Below are 13,827 nucleotides of genomic sequence, written 5' to 3' on the forward strand. Positions count from 1 at the left end.
ACTGCCTCAGTGGTGAGAGAAACCTCTCCCTCATTAAGTTAGACTGGAGCTCTGGCCTCTCTGGACTGGAGTGCTGTTAACTGTCTGTCCTCCCTGATAGTGATTGGACGGCAAGTAGCCTAGAGGTTAAGAGTGTAACTGAAAGGTTGCTGAGTCGAATCCCCGATCCGGCGAGGTGAAAAACCTGTCTGGGCCGTTGAGCAAGGCACTTAACCCTAAATGCTCCTGTAAGTCGCTCTAAATAAGAGCGTTTTCAAATTTACAAAAATGTAAATTTAATTTGTGACTAAGGAAAGGCAGTTTGTCAAGTTCATGTTGTAAGTGTAAAGACTTAGTATTTATTCCTATACCATGTCAGTGAATTGGTCCCATGGTTGTGCCTCCTTCCACCATCTCATCATTCTCACAGGGAACTTGTTCTGCATGACTCCTGAATGCTTCCTCACCTGTGATCTTGTGATTGATCGTGTGGTGCGGTTTGTGCTTTTGGGTTTGATGTTCTTTTCTGTTTTTACATGTTATGATACTAAGGGTCTTGGGAACTTTTCTAAATAGTACCTTTAGAGCTGTATGAAATTAAGAGTCATTGTTCTTGAATATAAAATTCATGGAGTCTTTTAAGTTGATCACACCAAGCCCACCAGTATATACATGTAATAACACATTTCACAATCTTGATAATAGCAATAGACAACATTCCTTTATTTTAGAGAGGTACAGATAGACCCTGATTGCCAGTGGGCTTAGTGAAACCTGAATGAGTAAGAAAGTGCCATATGTGAGCGTGTGTGTGCCGTGTGTCCAGCCCCAGTCCATGGCAGAGGTCCTGGCAAAGAAGGAGGAGCTAGCTGACCGCCTGGAGAAGGCCAACGAGGAGGCTATCGCCAGCGCCATCGCTGAAGAGGAACAGCTGACCAGAGAGATCCAGGCTGAGAACAATGACCTGGAGACTGACAACGAGAGTGACTTCTCTGTAAGACACATACCTCACACACTCTCTCAATTTTCTTTGGTCATATGAAGTGCTTTTGAAGTGGTAGGATCTCTTTCCCCCAGGTCTTGAGTTTTTCTCGCCTTGTAATATCCATATGATTGCCAGTGATCGTGAACTGATTATCTCTCCCCCAGGCCAGCATTGGCAGTGGAGGTGGATTCAACATGGATTGGAGTGACATGCTAGCCGACTATGACGGTAAATCTCTTTTCTGTTTAACTGTAATATATCTATAATGAGATGGGTTGAGTGTTGATGCTCTTGCTAAAGACACAGATGTGGTCAATGTCCAGACTCGCCTCTCTCTGCAGCGCGGGAGCCGTGGCGTCAGAGCACCTCCTGGGGGGACATCGTGGAGGAGGAGCCATCCAGACCACCTGGCCATGGAATCCACATGCACGAGAAACTGTCCTCCCCATCTCGCAAAAGGTGAGACACACACCCTCATGTCACTGATGTTTGTCAGAGAAAAGATCTTGGTGCATGTCAAAGTTCGCTCCTATTTTGAACGACTGGGGGAGAGGACAGGATGGCAGGTGTAAGTTGTTTTTTTCTGTCTTATTTGGCAGAACCATCGCAGAGTCTAAGAAAAAACATGAAGAGAAGCAGCTGAAGGCCCAGCAGCTCCGAGATAAACTGCGAGATGAGAAGACTCACAAACTGCAGAAGCTCCTGGAGAGGGTGAGTGGCCATACAGAGCCAACGGGAAACACCACAGCCTTGCTTAGCCCAGCTCAGCCTGGCCACATGGAGAGCTTCTGTCAGCACACTGCCAAATAGAATCACTAAATAACAGAGGCCAGCTCTCAGTCTCTCTCAGCCCAGCTGGCCACAGACACGTCTGGGAGAGACGTAGCCCAAACTCAACAATCTTTCATGATGTTTGTTTTTGTTCTCCAGGCCCTCATGAGATGAGTGTGCCCTTCAATAATCTTGAGTATTAACCACATAAGTACATGAAGTGGTGTATATTCACATGAATCCCTGTGGACATCGTACCAGAGCGGGTAGCAGCAAATGCTTTGAATGCAAGACACCATAATAGTGTCTGCCTTAGTTAGAGAATGTACATGAGTAAAATGAGCTGACCCAAGCTGTCTTTCCCTCACAGGAGAAGGAGGTCAGGAAATGGAAGGAGGAGTTGTTGGACCAGCGGCGGAGGATGATGGAGGAGAAGTTACTCCATGCAGAGTTCAAGCGGGAGCTGCAGCTCCAGGCCATAGTGAAGAAGGCTCAGGAGGAGGAGGCCAAGGTACAGGACTGACCCCTAGGACTCTGCACACCTAGCTACATGTCCAAGAGTTAAAGTATTTTCCTAATTAGATGTTTCTTTTGATAATAATTTTGGACATTGAGAATGTTCTTAAAAGCAAAGAAACAGGATCACAGAAAAAAGCAATGGCAACCTCGACTAGAGGTAGACTTGTTATAATAATGACTGTTTGTAGCTCATTGAGTCAGGCTTGTTGACCAGTCCCTTGTGTCTGTCTGCAGGTGAATGAGATAGCATTCATCAACACTCTGGAAGCTCAGAACAAGAGGCACGATGTGCTGGCCAAGCTGAACGAGTACGAGCAGCGCCTCAACGAGCTGCAGGAGGAGAGAGGCAGGAGACAGGAGGAGAAGCAGGCCAGAGACGAGGCTGTACAGGTAACAGTGGACAGCAGCAGCTCCCCCTCTACCCCTTAGAGGTCTCTGCCTTACCACCACAGTGTACAGTCCCACTGACTGGCTGTGGTCCCTGTCTGTCTCCCCAGGAGCGTAAGCGGGCTCTGGAGGCAGAGCGGCAGGCACGGGTGGAGGAGCTGCTGATGAGGAGGAAGGAGCAGGAGACACGCATCGAGCAGCAGAAGCAGGAGAAAGAGAGGGCCAGGGAAGACGCTGCACGAGAGAGGGCCAGGTCTGTACCCCCTTGCTCAGTTGGAATCAACTATCTGTTTTTGTATTCTTACCTAAGGTGCTTCCATCATCACATGCTAACCAGCCCTTAATCATAACAGCATTTCACCCAACAGACAATGTGCTTTGTCTGAAATAGATATCCCCCCCACCCTAATCCGAAGGATCTTCTTCTCACTGTTCCAGTCTGTTGTTCTCTCCACAGAGACAGAGAGGAGCGTCTGGCTGCCCTCAGCGCTGCTCAACAGGAGGCCATGGAGGAACTGCAGAAGAAGATCCAGATGAAGGTTAGTGAGGCTGCTGCACAATCTCACTCCTGCCTCAGATATTTCCACAAAGCATCTCTCCCAAAAATGTATAAGCACCGTCATATCAACACACTTTGACATCTAATCACTTGCTGATAATGTTGCATAAAATGTTTGAAAGGTCTATCATTTATTTTCATCGAACACAATTAAAGCTAACATAGGCCCTAGATGCCTTTAATTGTCCAACTTGTAGGCATGCCCAATTTTAAGCTTTTTTTTTTAACAACGTGTTATTGCGTTCCAAGGGGATAACTTGAAATGACTAGATGTAGGTTAATGAAATAATCTAAAGAAAACAATGTGATTATTTATTAGCCTATGTGGTTAAGTGTTTAGATCCTCATAGATCCTCATATAAGTGTTTCATATCATGTGAAATCGGGCTCATGTGGAATCATTTTCATAAGCATGTAAGTCTAGAATATTTGTGGAGTGATAATATAGAAATAGCTAAACATTCTTCAACCACTCCAAAGCAATTTCATGTGGAGCAGGAACCACTGACTACTTTCTTTATCAAAACACCTGCTGGTAACTCTTATCTGGTCAGGACACCATATGTGCTCCTCTAAAGATCTATTGACTCGGTTGGACTCTTATGACCAAAGAGGCTTCACGCATAGCTTTTATTTTTACTTGTAAGTGTAGTAGTAAAATGTCTCTCTTCTCAGCACTTAGGACCAAATTTCTACTCTGAGACACTTTGTGGATACGGCTCCTGTCTAAAGTTTACATTTCCTTGTTGTAGACCAGACTAAAGTCCCTCTTAATCTCATGATCTCTTGGTTGTTCTCCTTCCCAGCATGATGAGAGCAGTCGCAGGCACATGGAGCAGATTGAACAGAGGAAGGAGAAGGCAGCAGAACTCAGCAGTGGCAGACATGCCAACACTGACTATGCCCCCAAACTGACACCGTATGAGCGCAAGAAACAGTGCTCCTTGTGCAATGTTGTGGTATGTACACAAAGTCCCAGTTTCAAATGGTTCTCCATAGTTTTTTAACAATATGTCTTTGTATTGTTCTTTGTGTAGATGATGATTGATATTTTGCCCACTTGTCCTTGGCATGTTTCTTGTCACACTAGACACCTGCTAACATTAGACAGATGCTGACATGCTGAGTAGAGAAAGTATATACTACATGGTTAATTGGCTTGATCCACTCTCCAGTGAGAAGTTCACCCTTTACTTCATTAACTTAATTCCTTGCACTAATTTGTGAGACTGATTGGCTTACATGCTTAACCTAAACTGAAGGGGAAAGCAGCAGCAGCAGCTTTGTGGCAGTAGAGCAGCTCTGACGGTCCCCCTTGGCAGACTGTATGCATATAAATGCTCATGAGAAGGAGATTCAGTGGATTTTGGAAGAGAATGTATTTAAATGAGGATTTAACTGCATTGATTAAACATGATCTCTGGGGTGGAGATTTATGACTGGGCATGACTATGCTTTTCAAGTGACGGGCAACAAATCTATTGGCAGGCACATTTATCTGTGACGGACCAGGCTGGCTCTCACCGCAACAAGGTTGCGACACCTTGGAGCTCCAACTAGCATCAGATAAACAGGAGTGTGTGTGGGGGGAGAGGGGAATCTCGTTAACATTTCCGATGACCTTGGCTAGCATCTGACACTAGAGATCATCTATAGGCCAGCAGCCAGCACTCTATTTAATGACATTAAACCGAGGCCATCCATAATGGGCTTTGTTCTAGCCCTTGGTGGGAGGAAACAACACGTCCACATCAACCTAATCTCATGCTGTTTGTGTCAATTCTTCATCTTCAAGTGATGCTTTTGTCTGTGTATAGTCCAGCTCAATTTTTCCCATAGTTTGTGGTTTACTGTACCAGTGTTTTTAGTGTGGTTTTCCAGACATGCCACACTATATATAGTCACTCTGTGTGAGGAGCAAGAACGGCCGAAGGGACATTGGTTCATCAGTTGGTGTGAGGATGAGTCATTGACACAAACAAAAAGAGTACAGGGATAACATATTCTGCTTGACTTAGAAAAGGAATAGACCATCCTAGAGCCAATCACATGAATGTTGTTATATAGGCTACATTTGTTCACTGTAAATGTTTGTGTTGAGATGGATCATCCTGAGTGGATCTGTCAGCCACCAATTTCATACTGCAGTAACTACTATGATCCAGCTGTGCTGTCAGAAAGGAGAATGCCATTAAATACAGCCATGAAGGCATCTTCAGTTTAACAATGCTCTCATATCTGTCTGACACATCACATGCTGTTTGAAGAAACTACGTGGCGACCCTTGTCACCTTCTTAACCATGTCAATTCATTCCACTAAAGGCTTGTTGACTGCAGTTAAGTTCCTTACACCTACTACAAATTAGGACTCACTATTTGGTCCGATGGAGGGGAAAGTCTGTCTGATCTTATTGAAAACCAGTTGTAATGTATAGTGTCAGTCAGTAGTTAGGTTTCCATCCAATTGGCGACAGATTTTCATGCTAATATTCTAAAATCCACATAAAGAAAATATGCACATTTTCCCACCAGTGGTGTTTCCACCAAGCGGATTTGTTGCGGATAAATGTCTGTGCGTGATGACGTAGTGCACACATTTACCTTTTTGCTTAAAGTTATGTACCAATTAAAAATCTAAAGTTCAATGTGTTTCCATCGCATTTTCAACTCTACCGATCGTTTTGACACACACTGTTGAGTTAAATAGTAAATGTACATACTCTGGTCTTGACATGTGCTCTAGTCAACAGCTGGCAGATACAGTGAGGTTAGACTAGTCTACATTATGAGATTATTATGGATAAGAGCATTCATATTTTTTATTTGTCAAACGGCAGACAAGCAGCAATGATCTTCACCAGAAGAAGAACCTGGATATTTATTGGAAAGGAGCATCAAGCTCATCACCTTGCACTTTCCCCACCCTGTGAAGTTCATCATAATTTATTTAATCTGTGGCCTAATAATAGTGGGAAGACCACACACCATTTCATCGCGTGACTCCAAGTTTGCTTCGATATGATGGATATTATATAAATATTTGTGCATAAAGGCATTTCCACCACCATTTTTTTCATAGTACATTTTATCAACACAAAAAGATACCACCGTGTCGAACGAACAAACTCTGTCTGCATTAATAAAATTATAGCAAAATTACCTGTTTCCATCACAGTTGTCGTGATTTTATTTTAGTATGGAATGACTTTACTCACATATAAACTTTGGATGAAAATGTGGTTTGTGATGTAGTAAGTCACTAAACCTTGAGTCCGTGTCGAGTCCCAAATCCCATGTGCTCGAGCCAGAGTCCAAGTTCGAATCACGAGTCGAGTCACGACTGTCAATGGCTGAAGTTCTAGTCCCAGTGCTCGAGTTCTGGTCCAAATGCTAACGGAGTGCGCATGAACACAAAATCAAGTTATTTCCCCAGTCAGATATAGTGTAGCGGCAAGAGGAATTATTTAGTAAATACATTTTTTGCTATACCTTTTCCTTTCTTTCTGTGCCACCAAATGTTTACATATAGGCTGCTGGTAACATGATCAGTTTGTTAGCTAGCTATCTAATGAGGTTGCATGACTGAAGAAAGTGTAGCCTAAACAAGGTGTAGCTGGAAAAAAACTGAACCCTCGCTGCACATCACATGCTGCTAATATTCTGCTTATCATAGCCTATCCAGTCCCAAGTGCAAATACAAGTCACAAGAAGGTGAGTCCGACTCACCAAGGGTCAAATCCGTGTCGAATCACAAGTCATGGGGACTAAATTTGGACTAGAGTCCTGGACTCGAGGACCACAACACTGGTTTAAGTGGCCTCCCATGGGGAGGACCCTGTCGACCCTGTCTGCCTCTGTCTCCCGTGTGTCCTCAGCAGTGACTTCTGACCTGTGTGTTTGTAGATCACCACGGAGGTGCACCTGTACAGCCACACCAAGGGCAAGAGGCACCAGCAGGCTGTGAGAGACAGCAGCAGCATCCAGGGACGGGAGCTCTCGGACGAGGAAGTGGTGCGTACCTCAAATACAAAGATTCCACCATCCCAACAAAATAATACCACTCAGATATTGTCTGTGATATTAAATCAAGGTTATTTGTCATTTATGACAGGCTCATTATTATTGTTTATGAATCCCGTCATATAGTAGCTCTCTCGCAGGTCTTTGTGAGATTATAAATGGGCCCTGAAATGTAAACAGTTAGAGTTCAGTGACTCAGTAGAGGGGGTGACATCACCCCCATGTCTACAGGCCATTCTGTCACAGAGTGCTTTTCATGGGAAGACTGCTTGTTAAAGGAAGGAGGCTTCTCAGCCTGCTCTGCAATATGAGATTGCCTTTTCAGCATGCTGCTCTTTGTGAGGCTGACAACTGTTGGTGCTATATGCATCACCTTTGGCCCTAGCAGCTCCTTCATTCAAACCTGTTCTCACAGGCTGATCATTAATCCCCCCACCTTCCACTCTAAATCATTTGCTTTCCAACTGCAGCTCGTTTCTCTGTTTGACAGTATGATAAACAAGGCATTTGCAATGAAGGCATGAAAATCTCCAATACAGTACTAAGGCCACAGTCAGTATCACACTATCTCCTCAGACTGCCTTTAAACCATGCAGTGTAGGCTATGCTTTACAATAGTAGTGGCTGGTGGGGTTTGAAATGGCCCAGCTAACTATCGGGTCCAAACGATTGCAATGTATGTACTATGGATCAGCAGCATGGTGTTTTCTGTGTAATAAATGCTCTTAGCGTTTACTGCTCTATGTTTCTATTATGGGGTATTCAGCCCTGCTTTTGTTCCATGTTTTCATTCAGCATTCAAGGTTAATCAAGCAGGAGATGGAGAAATGTCTTGGGATTTTTGTTTAGATAGACTACGCTTGCCGTCCTTTATTTTTATGTCCTGCTCGCTTTGGTGTGCAGTATTTAATTCATGCAACTGGCAACTATTTTCCAGCTGTTGGTTCCATAACTCTTGCTGGAATGAAAGATTTTTAATTAAAATGAAGATGGTTGGCTGAACTGTACAGGGTTCACTACATAGTTTTTCAGTGAAGGCGGGCGGCAGATGCCCCAAAGCTTCATATTTAGTCATCTTCTCCCGTTTTGAAGGACTCTCAAATTAAATTGAGGATACAATGATTATCTACAGGGCTGGATCGATGTGCAGAGATAACGGCTGGGATTGCAATCACTCTCTTTACTTAAACGTATAAGTTGTCATCTGTCCTGTTTTAAGATGATATAGGAAATGTCCAGGACCCCTCGTGTTCGACATGTTGGATTTATTTATTGGCACAAAAACACGAGTGAACTCTCCAAGGGACTACTCATCCCTCCCCAGCCCCTCTCCTGCACCCTCAGCTGGGCCTCTGACGGTGGGGCTGTGGGACTGACCTGGGCCTCCAGAGGGATCGCTAGGCTGTGGTGAACTCAGGCCTCTCTCTGGGTATAAGAGTTGACCTCCTGGAGCCAGCACTAAATTAGGTTCTTGTTGATGATGAATCCCCTGTGGTGGCCACAGCGCCCTGTTGAAATACACAGAGTGCCGGCTGATGTTACCCCGTCTCTGCCAGGCAATCAGAAAGAGGTGTACAGAGTTGGAAAGTCTTTTCACTAGTCGAAGGAGTGAAGTTGCGGTTCAGATTTCCTGAAAGACAAAAATGTAATTGAAAGAGTTGTTAAAGAACAGCGTGTTAAAGAATTAGGCGCTCAGAGGACGTAGAGAACAAACGTTATTATATTTTGGGATTGTTATCAGTCGCGCTCAGAGGACGTAGAGAACAAACGTTATTATATTTTGGGATTGTTATCAGTCTGTAATATTTCATCTTCATGTGTACAGTGTTGCTAGTGCTACAGGACTTGAATGTCACAAAGCATTCAGCTCCATTTGAAAAATAGTCCCGTGAACAGTTGCTTAGATGGTGTGTAACTGGATTCAGTATGCCATCACATTGTACCCAACATGACATACAGCTGTCTGTTTCACACCAAGTGGGAAAGCCAACTTCGTCTTGGACAAAAGAGGTGGTGGGGGAACATATCACTTCGATTGTGCCTGTCTCTAAAGAGGCCTGTTTTCTGGGCACTGTGGGTGTGTAATGTTTCGACAGCTCTCTGGTTACTCCCTCCAGAATGGAACACAAGAGAAGCCGTGTGTGGTAGGTATTGTGAAGGAGCTCTGCCCTCAGGCCTGGCTCTGTGGCCCATTGTCCTCCTGCTTCAGCCAGACACCTGTCTGTCACACTGCCTCATCAGATCACCTGACAAGATACAGAAAATCACTAATAGTTTTAAGTTCACGAAGAAGTATAAGGCTATAACATGATAATCTTGATATCAATTAATGATGTACATTAATTTATGTTTAAGCTCCCTTTCAAACGGTCTTTGATGTGATTTTGAGATGAGTAATGTCTTTGAGGTGTTGCTGAAACAATTCTGTTAAGTAAACGGCAGGAGCACAGGAGTGGATAGGCTCTCAGGGAGAATACTGAACAGATGCCTCTCAAGCAACGCAGAGCCACGGTCATGACTGAAAGGCTCAGCTGAACAATATTGCACTACATATGTCAGCACACAAGTGCTTATTTTGTATCTAACTCATTCATTTAAGACAGGTGACATTTATTCAAGATGTGTTCAACTTCCAGTGAAAAATGGTTTAGATTTGCATGTGATGTTTCCCATCAGTAAATACCCTAGATGTTTATTTTTCCCTTCAATCCCTTTAAAATCATGCTATCATTGATTCACCTGCCACGTCACATTGTATTCCTGTTAGGCCTGTATCTCTACTTATCTTAGAGGAGCTACTTTCTAATCACCCTGAACCTCCCTCTGATTGATCAGGTTGGTCACAAATCAATAAGTCAAACAAATAAAGGAATAAGAATTGATTCTCGGTCCTGTTTATGATTGCTATTATGACTCCTGGATTGCTAAGCGCTTTAGCACTTGGTTAACTGTAGGTCTTTTCTAGTTGTGCTTATGATGACAACACCTGTCTTTCAAGGGTTTCATCTGAAACCCCTATTCAAGCAGCAGGTGCACTGCCAAAACTTGACAAAAAGGAATGGCATGCCACACGCTGGCTGCTAAATGGAAACAGTTATATTGTGGGACCATCCCATCCTCTAGAGTTTTGGATGACAACATAATTGGGTAATTGGTTTCTTGCACATACATCATGTTCTTTTAAATTGGATTACCTCTCTCTGTCTCCTGGTGGAGATATCAGCTTGATCTGATCTGACAGGCCTGGTGTGGTGCACACTAGACTGGAAGCGACACCTCTTTCCCCTTCAGCAATACCATGGGTATGTGGCTTCAAACGAACAGCAATTGTTGCAGATGCCCTGATAATGACAGGATACAATTGCTCTGCCCAGAGGTGTATATGCCACACAATGGACACACATCTGCCATTTCAATGGATAAGCTTCTACTTATAGCAGATTGCCTGGGCTTAGATTCAACTGCTTATTTTTTATTGTGATATGGACATAATTTAGCTACATGTATATTATGGTAGAACAGGTTTTGTGTTCTCAGTTTAACTGCCTACAGCTTTGAAGATCCTTGCTTTAGTTTGATAGACTATCCACCCAGTCTATGATATCCTTGTGGTGATATGGGTGACCTTACAAAGGGAACTGCAGGCTATATTGAAAATATTTGTGGGTGCTGGCAGCAGGTGACTCTCAATAGCTGGATGTTATGTCTACGGAAGGGAATATGGGACCCTACATAATTACTCCTGTCCCATAAGGCCCAATTCATTGTCACACTTTTGCACTTTTCGGTTGAACCCTTTTTCTTCCTCTCACTCCTTGTGTGTCCATCTCGATTTCAGAATGAGCTAATGAGATTGTAATTAAATGTTTTCATGCATTTCAGGAGCATCTTTCCTTAAAGAAGTACATAGTGGACATTGTGACAGACAACACTGTCTCCTCTGAGAGTGTGAAGGATGGAGAGGAGAGGCAGAAGGCACGCAAGAAGGCAAAGAAGCTCCGCACACGCATGAACTCCAGGTGATGCATCCATCTGTCCCCTCTCTTTTTCCCCTCTCTCGTTTCCAGCGAGAAGGCGCTTTATGAGTGACAAGGAGATGGAGAGCAGACGTTATGTGCATCACAGCTGTCCAAAGAATAATACTGATGAGTTAAATTTATGGCCACTTTCTGTGATTGAGGAGAAAAACTGGGAATCGATCTGAGGGCCCAGACTTTCACCTGTTAAGAGCTTTCCCCCTAATTGCTGCCACGGTGCTGCCAAAACTGAAGCCTCCTTCGGTGTACAATAGTATGTTAAAGTATGTGTAAACCATGCCTATTTTTCTTTCTCCGTGCTATTGATTTTTAAATGAAGTATCAAAGAAAATCAATAGTAATCAAATAGAAAACCGTGTCAGATCCCAGGCATCAATCAAAGCCGGTCACAACAAGGGAGGGAGGATGGGTTCTGGGGGCAGGAGAGGGATACGACAGAGTAGAGAAAAAGTTGTGGGATGAGCTATTTGTCACGGGGCAGGTTGTAGTGTGGGGGCCTGGGGGGGGGGGGGGTGCAGCATCCGACATGACATGCATCTCTGAGCTGTATCCTTAACTCTTACTCACACACAGTCCTGTATTGTAGTCACTTTTATTACCAGGACACATTGTGATGGATCCATGTTTGCTTTGAAGTCTATTTTTAGCAGTGCTCGCTAACATTTTAACTGAACACAGTTCTCCCTTAACATAACTACTGTCGCATTTGTTTGTATTTTTTTATCCACCATTTTTAAATAATAGTACTTTGCTTTCAGTGAAATGTATCATTTAGTATTGCTGCTGTTACTACTTCTCTTATGGAAGGGCTTGGGGCTGAGAAAACATCAACATAATCTGCCTGTTCACTGTCACTCCCAGGCACAGCCCTCTCTCCAGCCTCAGCCCCAACCCGAGCCCTGCTGAGACTAGCACTCACTGGCACAAGGCTTTCAGAGGTAGTAAATAACACAAAGCCCCTGCTAGCATAAAGGTGAGCAGCTCCACCGCTGGGTGGAAATGAGCCGTTTTATTGAAGCGTGGCAGGGTGTCTGTAAAATGCAAGACGTTTTCATTGGACTCTGGGGCGGTCTTGTACTCCCCATCATAAACTACTGAACACAGTTTAACCCAAATGTTTGTGGGTTTGGCTGTCTTTCCTTCAGTCATAGAGGGGTGCTTTTCTTTTAAGAAAATATGCTGTTGAAAAGGCATGTAAGTAGCATGTCATTTTGTCAGGATGCTTTCTGGACTTTAAAACAAGGATTTGGAAGTGTGTACCTGCTCCTGTAGGGCAAGCTGTTTGGCTGTAGCCCACTGTGTGTGTTTCCTTTGGCTGGGAACAGAGTCCGTAGTGTGTGAGTGGAGCTCAGAAAGAGGTGGGCACACAAAGACACCCCTGTGTGCAAGCTGGAGAGGTGATCATAGCCTTACTCATTTCACCCAGTGGAGGAGCTGGAGGGGTCCATATACACATGCACACCATGTTCCTGTGAGATGAGGCCCAAGGTAAGCCACTAGAGATTTCATGCTCATCTAGCCAACTTACTCCTAGTTTAAACAACCTGTCCCATTTGCGTGCACAGTGTAGAAGTCCACTCCGACGATTTAGCCGATGGTTTAGCTTCTATCCGTAATGATCAGTATATACAGGAACACAGCATCAAACAGTATATATACACTTAACAGTTTAAAACTGAATTGGTAATAGGTAGATATTTTTACAGCATTGGCTCTCTGCCAGTTCAGATGAATAAAGAAGCTTGATTAATTGATTATTAGTTCTGCATTGTAGATTTGTGCTTTTTCCTTATTGCAGTTTACTAATATTTATAGCCGCAGCCCATTTAGCCGCGCCTGCTGCGGATCATGATGAATGGCTCAGCAATTGCTCCCCGTTTAACATGGGTGGGTGTAAACCTGTCAGAGATGAATATTGTAATATCAGAATGACAAACAGGCCAGGTATAGTTCAATTTCTGGTGGAAGCGAGGCAGCAACATTTTTTTATTCAGTTGTCTTTGAGGACATGGTAAATAATGTGATAGAATGATGGACCTCAGTCACCCAACTAGCCGTTTTGCTGGTTGGTTTACTCAGAGTACATACAGCGTTTAAGCACCCTGACCTTGGCTTTGAATATCTCAGGGTAATGCCTCTCAGGTAATGCAGTTTATGGTGTTTTCTCTCTGTAAACAAGATTTGTTTTTCATACTTTCGGAAACGACAGTACTAATAGTATTTCATATTAAGTTTGTGAAAGCATTGTGAAAATGCATACATCCTCGGTTAATCCTGTAATCTTTGTGTGGGAATGTACGTACCCATTCACCTACAGTGACGGTCTACTCTAGAGCCCAGTGTGTGTGATCGAATTACCTTCCATTAAGCCCTCTACAATCCTGTATACCAGCCATACCAGGCTTCAAAATTGAGACCAAAATACTGCCATTTTTTTTTACCCTTTGACTTGGAAGTGCGATACCACATTTTTGTTTTATTGGTCGCTAGGGTGCCAGTGCATGTTTTTGGTTGAACATTTCTTAACCTTCCCGATTTTAAATGTTGACTGCAGAATGATATCATGATG

At 43.7% G+C, this 13,827-nt stretch overlaps 1 protein-coding gene across 2 annotated transcripts in view; it reads left to right on the top strand.

The window, feature by feature from the left end:
- The window catches only part of LOC135524380 (S phase cyclin A-associated protein in the endoplasmic reticulum-like), a 98,580-nt gene that overhangs the window by 28,202 nt on the left and 56,551 nt on the right, over nucleotides 1-13,827 (top strand). The window contains exons 10-20 of one of the 2 annotated variants that reach the window (XM_064951853.1): nucleotides 806-973; nucleotides 1,129-1,192; nucleotides 1,288-1,423; nucleotides 1,564-1,675; nucleotides 2,106-2,246; nucleotides 2,489-2,644; nucleotides 2,752-2,894; nucleotides 3,099-3,180; nucleotides 4,007-4,159; nucleotides 7,105-7,212; nucleotides 11,104-11,240. In XM_064951853.1, the coding sequence (XP_064807925.1) occupies nucleotides 806-973; nucleotides 1,129-1,192; nucleotides 1,288-1,423; nucleotides 1,564-1,675; nucleotides 2,106-2,246; nucleotides 2,489-2,644; nucleotides 2,752-2,894; nucleotides 3,099-3,180; nucleotides 4,007-4,159; nucleotides 7,105-7,212; nucleotides 11,104-11,240 (1,400 nt within the window). The remainder of the gene's footprint in view (nucleotides 1-805; nucleotides 974-1,128; nucleotides 1,193-1,287; nucleotides 1,424-1,563; nucleotides 1,676-2,105; nucleotides 2,247-2,488; nucleotides 2,645-2,751; nucleotides 2,895-3,098; nucleotides 3,181-4,006; nucleotides 4,160-7,104; nucleotides 7,213-11,103; nucleotides 11,241-13,827) is intronic. The other variant, XM_064951854.1, reaches the window with a different exon arrangement.

This window comes from Oncorhynchus masou, chromosome 31 (assembly GCF_036934945.1).
Source record: "Oncorhynchus masou masou isolate Uvic2021 chromosome 31, UVic_Omas_1.1, whole genome shotgun sequence".
Lineage (NCBI taxonomy): Eukaryota > Metazoa > Chordata > Actinopteri > Salmoniformes > Salmonidae > Oncorhynchus > Oncorhynchus masou.